The sequence below is a fragment of the Brachionichthys hirsutus genome, chromosome 7 (assembly GCF_040956055.1).
Source record: "Brachionichthys hirsutus isolate HB-005 chromosome 7, CSIRO-AGI_Bhir_v1, whole genome shotgun sequence".
Classification (NCBI taxonomy): Eukaryota; Metazoa; Chordata; class Actinopteri; order Lophiiformes; family Brachionichthyidae; genus Brachionichthys; species Brachionichthys hirsutus.
In genome coordinates, this window is record NC_090903.1 from 15,929,727 (window position 1) to 15,937,584 (window position 7,858).

The window sequence follows — 7,858 nt, forward strand, 5'->3', positions numbered from 1 at the left end:
AGATCACTTTACAAAAGATACAGCAGGAATCTAATAAAGGCTCCATTATAGTTGCTGCTGGTCCCTTCACAACCCCCCCCCCCCCCCCATCTTCATAGCCAACTCCATCCTACCAAGATACGCATGTAGAGTTAGGAGTATAGGGTTGGGATTAGGGTTATATTTAAGGTTGGGATTAGGGTTATATTTAAGGTTGGGATTAGGGTTATATTTACGGTTGGGATTAGGGTTTGGGTTGAGGTAAGGGTTAGGTTTACATTAAGGGTTAGGTTTACATTAAGGGTTAGGTTTACATTAAGGGTTAGGTTTACATTAAGGGTTAGGTTTACATTAAGGGTTAGGTTTACATTAAGGCTTAGGTTTACATTAAGGGTTAGGTTTACATTAAGGGTTAGGTTTACATTAAGGGTTAGGTTTACATTAAGGGTTAGGTTTACAGTAAGGGCTAGGTTTACATTAAGGCTTAGGTTTACATTAAGGGTTATAATTAGAGTGTGGATCGTTGTAGACTCTTAGACTGTAACAAAATAAGTTACAGTTTGTAACTCGTCTAATCTAGTCCCTCCCACCTTTTGTTTTTCCCGCTCTCACCTGTGCCAGGTAGTCTATAGATCTGCAGAGTGGCTGGAGTCGGTCTTCTGCGACGGATCTGAGGCAAACAAACATATTATTTGTTTGGTTTCATTTTAGTGACTTTTCAGCAGCTTCCTAAGAATTCAAAACTGTAAAATTCACCTCACGTCAAGTTCCTGTCCCAACTCTGACCGCCACTCATTTTTAACCCATTCTTTTCCAGAAGTCGGCAGTTAACAGAACATCTTAAATAATTAACATCAGAAATATGAAAGCATCGAAGCTCTTATCCTGCTGGAATGTTCGCCGTCACCAGGAGGGGAAGACTTCCTGTGTGACTAATACCTCTAATCTGCGGCCGCCGCTCGTTACCGACCCGATGGTCCGTGAAGACGTGGATCCTGACGCCACACAAGAACGGCTTCTTTTGACGAGACAATCTCGCAGTGTGTTCGCCTCGCCGCCTCGCCGCCGGCCCGCCCACTCGCATGCAAGAACCGAAAGGTCCACGGCACAAAGTGCCGTTTACACTGCGTTTAGTTAACCCTATCAACGTCATCGTCATCGTCATCATCATCATCGTCATCATCATCATCAGCTGCAGCTGCAGCCAAACACACACTAAACACACAATGAACACACACCAAACACACAACAAACACACACCAAACACACAACGAACACACACTAAACACACAACAAACACACACCAAACACACACCAAACACACAACGAACACACACCAAACACACACCAAACACACAACAAACACACACCAAACACACAACGAACACACACCAAACACACAACGAACACACACTAAACACACAACAAACACACACCAAACAAACACACACCAAACACACAACGAACACACACCAAACACACACCAAACACACAACAAACACACACCAAACACACAACGAACACACACCAAACACACAACAAACACACACCAAACACACAACGAACACACACCAAACACACAACAAACACACACCAAACACACTCCAAACACACTCCAAACACACACCGAACACACACCAAACACACACACCAAACACACTCCAAACACACACACCAAACACACTCCAAACACACACACCAAACACACTCCAAACACACACCGAACACACACCAAACACACACACCAAACACACTCCAAACACACACCAAACACACTCCAAACACACACCAAACACACACCAAACACACACCAAACACACACCAAACACACTCCAAACACACACCGAACATTCCAGGCGAGGCTCCCAGGACGGGACACAGAAGCCCCTCCCAGTGGCCGACATACGTGAGCCCACGTCTGCAGCTCAGACACACTCACGTGTTCGGCAGCCTGGGGGTCCAGCGGGCCCTGAAGAGGAGGAGCAGCAAACTGGATCTTCTTCGGACTGCTGGGCTCCATTATTACTGACTGAGGAATGGCAAGACAGACAAGGAGAGAGGGAGAGAGAGAGAGGGAGGGAGGGAGGGAGGGAGAGGGAGAGAGAGAGAGAGAGAGAGGAGAGAGAGGGAGGGAGGGAGGGAGAGAGAGGGAGAGGGAGAGGGAGAGAGAGAGAGAGACCGAGAGGGAGGGAGAGGGAGAGGAGAGAGAGAGGGAGAGAGAGAGAGAGGGAGAGGAGAGAGAGAGAGGGAGGGAGAGGCGAGAGAGTGAGAGAGAGAAAGAGGGAGAGAGTGAGAGGGAGAGAGGGAGAGGAGAGAGAGAGAGGGAGGGAGAGGCGAGAGAGTGAGAGAGAGAAAGAGGGAGAGAGTGAGAGGGAGAGAGTGAGAGAGAGAGAGAGAGGGCGTGGTCTTCTCTCAGACGGGGTTGCATCATCACTAATTGACAGACTTGGTGCATTTTCCAAAACAGAGGCTGAAGCTGTGTCATCATGTAGTGTGTGTGTGTGTGTCTGTGTGTGTGTGTGTGTGTCTGTGTGTGTGTCTGTGTGTGTGTCTGTGTGTGTGTCTGTGTGTGTCTGTGTGTGCGTGTGTCTGTGTGTGTGTGTGTGTGTGTGTGTGTGTGTGTGTCTGTGTGTGTGTGTCTGTGTGTGTGTCTGTGTGTGTGTCTGTGTGTGTCTGTGTGTGCGTGTGTGTGTGTCTGTGTGTGTGTGTGTCTGTGTGTGTGTGTGTGTGTGTGTGTGTGTGTGTGTGTGTGTGTGTGTGTGTGTGTCTGTGTGTGTCTGTGTGTGCGTGTGTGTGTGTCTGTGTGTGTGCTGTGTCTGTGTGTGTGTGTGTGTCTGTGTGTGTGTCTGTGTGTGTGTGTGTGTGTGTGTGTGTGTGTGTGTGTGTGTGTGTGTGTGTGTGTGTGTGTCTGTGTGTGTGTCTGTGTGTGTGTGTGTGTGTGTGTGTGTGTGTGTGTCTGTGTGTGTGCGTGTGTGTGTGTGTGTGTGTGTGTGTCTGTGTGTGTGTGTGTGTGTGTGTGTGTGTGTGTGTGTCTGTGTGTGTCTGTGTGTGTCTGTGTGTGTGTGTGTGTGTGTGTGTGTGTGTGTGTGTGTCTGTGTGTGTCTGTGTGTGTCTGTGTGTGCGTGTGTGTGTGTCTGTGTGTGTGTGTGTGTGTGCGTCTGTGTGTGTGTGTGTGTGCGTGTGTGCGTGTGTGTGTGTGTGTGTGTGTCTGTGTGTGTGTGTGTGTGTGTGTGTGTGTGTGTGTGTGTGTGTGTGTGTGTGTGTGTGTGCTACTCATCGCTTTAGAGTTTTTCTCCGTTTCTAACACACAACAATCCGAACTCAGCGTTCCGGTTCGCTCTGTGAACCAATTCTGCTGAACCACAAACACGAGTCCTGTGAGAGGAAGAGGAGGAGGAGGAGGAGAAGCAGGAGGAGGAGGAGCAGGAGGAGGGCCATCGTCTCTGAAGGGATCCGGGCCACTTCGGTTGACCATGTGGGTCCAACAATAACAGACCAACAGAAAGTATAGAAAGAACGCCTGTGTCTGTTCCCACCGGCGACATCAGCCCGAGCTGGCAGTCGTCATGGAAACGCTTAGCAGAGAGACTTAAAGGGTGCTGCAGGTGGAACGTCACACGCATCCTGAACGCGTCGTTATCAAACATTTATTAACGGCTATTCTCAAAAGAACCGCCGTTTACGCCACGGCAGGTGTTACATGGATCGACGGATCGACTGGATGTCAATAAAAACTTTTTATGAAACAAAGAAACAACAAAATTCCCTTCAACAAAGTTAAAAATGAACTAAACGTCTCGAGTCCATCAAAGAGAAGAAAAGTGGGCGTGGTTTAAAGAAATCTCCGGACTAAGCCGGTTCACAAGGCTCGTTCCAGAGAGACTCCAAGTCCAGCTTTAGAGGTTCAAGAAGTCTCCTCGTCCATTCGTTGAGCGACTGATGTTCTGAATGCTCGTCAGGGTGGATCAATGAGGTGGATCAATGCCCGCTTTCATCAGATAATAATCGACAGCAGTACAACCTGGATGAAGAAGAAGCAGCACCGTGTACTTCCTCACAGTGACGCTTTGGAACATGTTGATGAATCTGTGCTGCAACACTAGAACCAATAGTAGACATAGTTCATCGCTGTGGTTTATTCATTCTTACTGCCCCGTGGGGGCATTGCGGGGGGGAAGTTGCAAAATACCAGCATGGTTGTGAGCTGGGGGCAAACAGATGTGACGGGGTGCATTTGGGAGATGTGGGGGTGTGGGGGGGGGGTCCGGGATCGTAACCCAGGAAGAGTGTTCAGGACCAGCGGGAACCTGCGCTCAGGAGCCGAGAGAGGGGGGGGGGGGCATTGGGGCTGTTGGTACTGCTGTTGGTACTGCTGGTGTAGTTGTTGGTGGTTCTGTTGCTGGTGTAGTTGTTGGTGGTTCTGTTGCTGGTGTAGTTGTTGGTGGTACTGTTGCTGGTGTAGTTGTTGGTGGTTCTGTTGCTGGTGTAGTTGTTGGTGGTTCTGTTGCTGGTGTAGTTGTGGGTGGTACTGTTGCTGGTGTAGTTGTTGGTGGTTCTGTTGCTGGTGTAGTTGTGGGTGGTTCTGTTGCTGGTGTGGTTGTAGGTGGTTCTGTTGCTGTTGTAGTTGTTGGTGGTACTGCTGGTATAGTTGTGGGTGGTACTGTTGCTGGTGTAGTTGTGGGTGGTTCTGTTGCTGGTGTAGTTGTGGGTGGTTCTGTTGCTGGTGTAGTTGTTGGTGGTTCTGTTGCTGGTGTAGTTGTTGGTGGTTCTGTTGCTGGTATAGTTGTTGGTGGTACTGTTGCTGGTGTAGTTGTTGGTGGTTCTGTTGCTGGTGGAGTTGTTGTTGGTACTGCTGGTATAGTTGTTGGTGGTTCTGTTGCTGGTGTAGTTGTGGGTGGTACTGTTGCTGGTGTGGTTGTGGGGGGTTCTGATGCTGGTATAGTTGTGGGTGGTTCTGTTGCTGGTGTAGTTGTGGGTGGTTCTATTGCTGGTGTAGTTGTGGGTGGTTCTATTGCTGGTGTAGTTGTTGGTGGTTCTGTTGCTGGTGTAGTTGTTGGTGGTTCTGTTGCTGGTGTGGTTGTGGGTGGTACTGTTGCTGGTGTAGTTGTGGGTGGTTCTGTTGCTGGTATAGTTGTTGGTGGTACTGTCGCTGGTGTAGTTGTGGGTGGTTCTGTTGCTGGTGTAGTTGTGGGTGGTTCTGTTGCTGGTGTGGTTGTGGGTGGTTCTGTTGCTGGTATAGTTGTGGGTGGTTCTGTTGCTGGTGTGGTTGTGGGTGGTACTGTCGCTGGTGTAGTTGTGGGTGGTACTGTTGCTGGTGTAGTTGTTGGTGGTTCTGTTGCCGGTGTAGTTGTGGGTGGTACTGTTGCTGTTGTAGTTGTTGGTGGTACTGCTGGTATAGTTGTGGGTGGTTCTGTTGCTGGTGTAGTTGTTGGTGGTACTGCTGGTATAGTTGTGGGTGGTTCTGTTGCTGGTGTAGTTGTTGGTCGTTCTGTTGCTGGTATAGTTGTTGGTGGTACTGTTGCTGGTGTAGTTGTTGGTGGTTCTGTTGCTGGTGTAGTTGTTGTTGGTACTGCTGGTATAGTTGTTGGTGGTTCTGTTGCTGGTATAGTTGTTGGTGGTTCTGTTGCTGGTGTAGTTGTTGGTGGTTCTGTTGCTGGTGTAGTTGTGGGTGGTTCTGTCGCTGGTATAGTTGTGGGTGGTCCTGTTGCTGGTGTAGTAGTGACAACTGTTCTGTTGGTTGAGATCTCGGTTGCCATGGTAACGTTGTCTGTGGAGGCAGCCGATCACTGACTCCTAACGCCTGTTTTTCCACTATGTAGAAGGAGTTGTCTTCGAGGGGCAACACCTGCAGATTGAGGGTGGTCACGACCCTTTGAGGGCGGGGCAGGAGGTGCACGGAGTCGAGGTGAGGGCTGGGGGAGGTGGCCTCCGCTCCCCTACCAGAATCTTTTCCTCCAGATTCTGGTTCAGTCGTATCTGAAGGAGAGAGCTTCTCCATTTCAGGCTCCTCCGGTACTTCGGCTGTCTCAGAGGAGCTGCTGCTCGAGATAGACTCGGATTCGGACTCGCAGTCCACCTCCGGCCCGGAGTCCTCAGCCGAGGAGCTGGACTCCCGGTCACCCCACTGGCGTCTGTTCTTCTGGTGGCTGTAGCAGGAGGCGCAGCGAGTCAGATTGGGGAATTCAAGGCCCGTCCTCACCTGGACACAGTCGAGCCAGTTAGCAGTGAAGGCCAGTGGACACACCTCATGTAGGCCTGCAGCACACTGTAAATAACACTGTAAAAAATGTTACCTTTGGTTGGATTGGAGAGTTGGGCTGTCTGTCATCAGCATCCATCACTGCAAGCCAAAGGAAAACATTGAGGAGGTGAAGGACGTCATACCGGGTTCAACTAGAACCTCGGTCATCTCCGGTTCTGATCGTCTATCTGAACCTGACGACAATTCAAACATCTTCCCAAATTAAATGGAAACAACGTTTTGGGTCAATCTTTCACTTTGTGTCAAAAAATCTAATTCTTCAAATTTGGAGGCTTTTGGTTCTAAAAAACCAAAAGTTGCATCAGTTATTTTAAATCACGATAATAATTATTCTCTCAAGGAATCTAGTAATAACAGCAGCATAAGTCATAAATGTAACTGTAATTTAACAGGAATGTAACAGTAATATAATCGTAATGTAGCTGTAATGCATAAGTAAAGTACCTAATGTAACCGTAATGTAACTAATGTAAACGTAATGTAACTAATTTAACAGTAATGTAACTAATATAACTAATGTAAGTTATTTAACAGTAATATAACTAATGTAACAGTTATTTAACCGTAATGTAACCGTAATGTAACTGTAATGTAACTGTAACGTCGGGTTTGTTTGTAGTGTTTACAGCATTGATTGATGACGTTTATCTTCCAGTCCTGAGATCTGTCACGTTTGCAGCTGATAGAAAAGTAATCAGTGAGGATTGTGATCATTGATGAATCAGTTCAATCAGAAATGTTCCAAGGTCTCAAACAGAACCCATCCAGAACAGCTGGAACCACCAGATGTTTAACGGTACAAAGTAATAAGCCGACTCGTTTATCCATTAGTCAATGAAGTGATCAATCAGCCGGCGGTTCTTGCCTGCGGCTGCCAGGTCGGGGATCCGGGCCGGGGATCCAGGTCGGGGATCCGGGCCGGGGATCCAGGTCGGGGATCCGGGTCGGGGATCCGGGCCGGGGATCCGGGCCGGGGATCCGGGTCGGGGATCCAGGTCGGGGATCCGGGTCGGGGATGCGGGGCGGGGATCCGTGTCGGGGATGCGGGGCGGGGATCCGGGCCGGGGATCCAGGTCGGGGATCCAGGTCGGGGATCCGGGTCGGGAATCCGGGTCGGGGATCCAGGTCGACTCGTCTGAGTTTGTCCCAGGATAGCGTGTCCCGTGTCACTGATAACACACACACACACACACACAAAGGTGCCAGACCACACGCACACGGGACAAACCGGTTCCATCCAGCAGGACACTCAGGTGTATTGCGCACCTGAAACCCCGCCCATAAAACCAACATCCCGTTGTAATGTCTGTTAACCACCCCCCCCCCCCCCCCCCCCGGGCAGCTTCCTCCCTCAACAGGATGCGGCTCTTTGCTGGCAGCGAGCCCGTTTTGTTTGATGGAATGGGAGAACTCAAGATGTGTTTTAACTCGCGTTGTATTTTTTTACCGCCATCTTGGGTATTGAGTTTAGTTCTAGTTCTAGTTCTAGTACTAGTTAGTCGGCTCAGTGTAGTTTCTGCCTTGTAGTGCGGTGCCATCAGAGATTCTCATTGTTAAACGGTGTGGACCTTCCTTTTGTCCCCACGGTCACCCCGTAAAACACACATTTCACGTCAA

The 7,858-nt window shown here is 49.3% G+C and overlaps 1 protein-coding gene across 1 annotated transcript in view; it reads right to left on the minus strand.

Annotated features, from left to right (window-relative positions):
- LOC137895505 (pyridoxal kinase-like) overlaps window positions 1-1,999 on the minus strand; it is a 4,245-nt gene extending 2,246 nt beyond the window's left edge. Inside the window, 1 exon segment of the mRNA XM_068740980.1 lies at window positions 1,882-1,999. Within this exon segment, the coding sequence (XP_068597081.1) occupies window positions 1,882-1,999 (118 nt within the window).
- Between the last annotated feature and the right edge of the window lie 5,859 nt (window positions 2,000-7,858).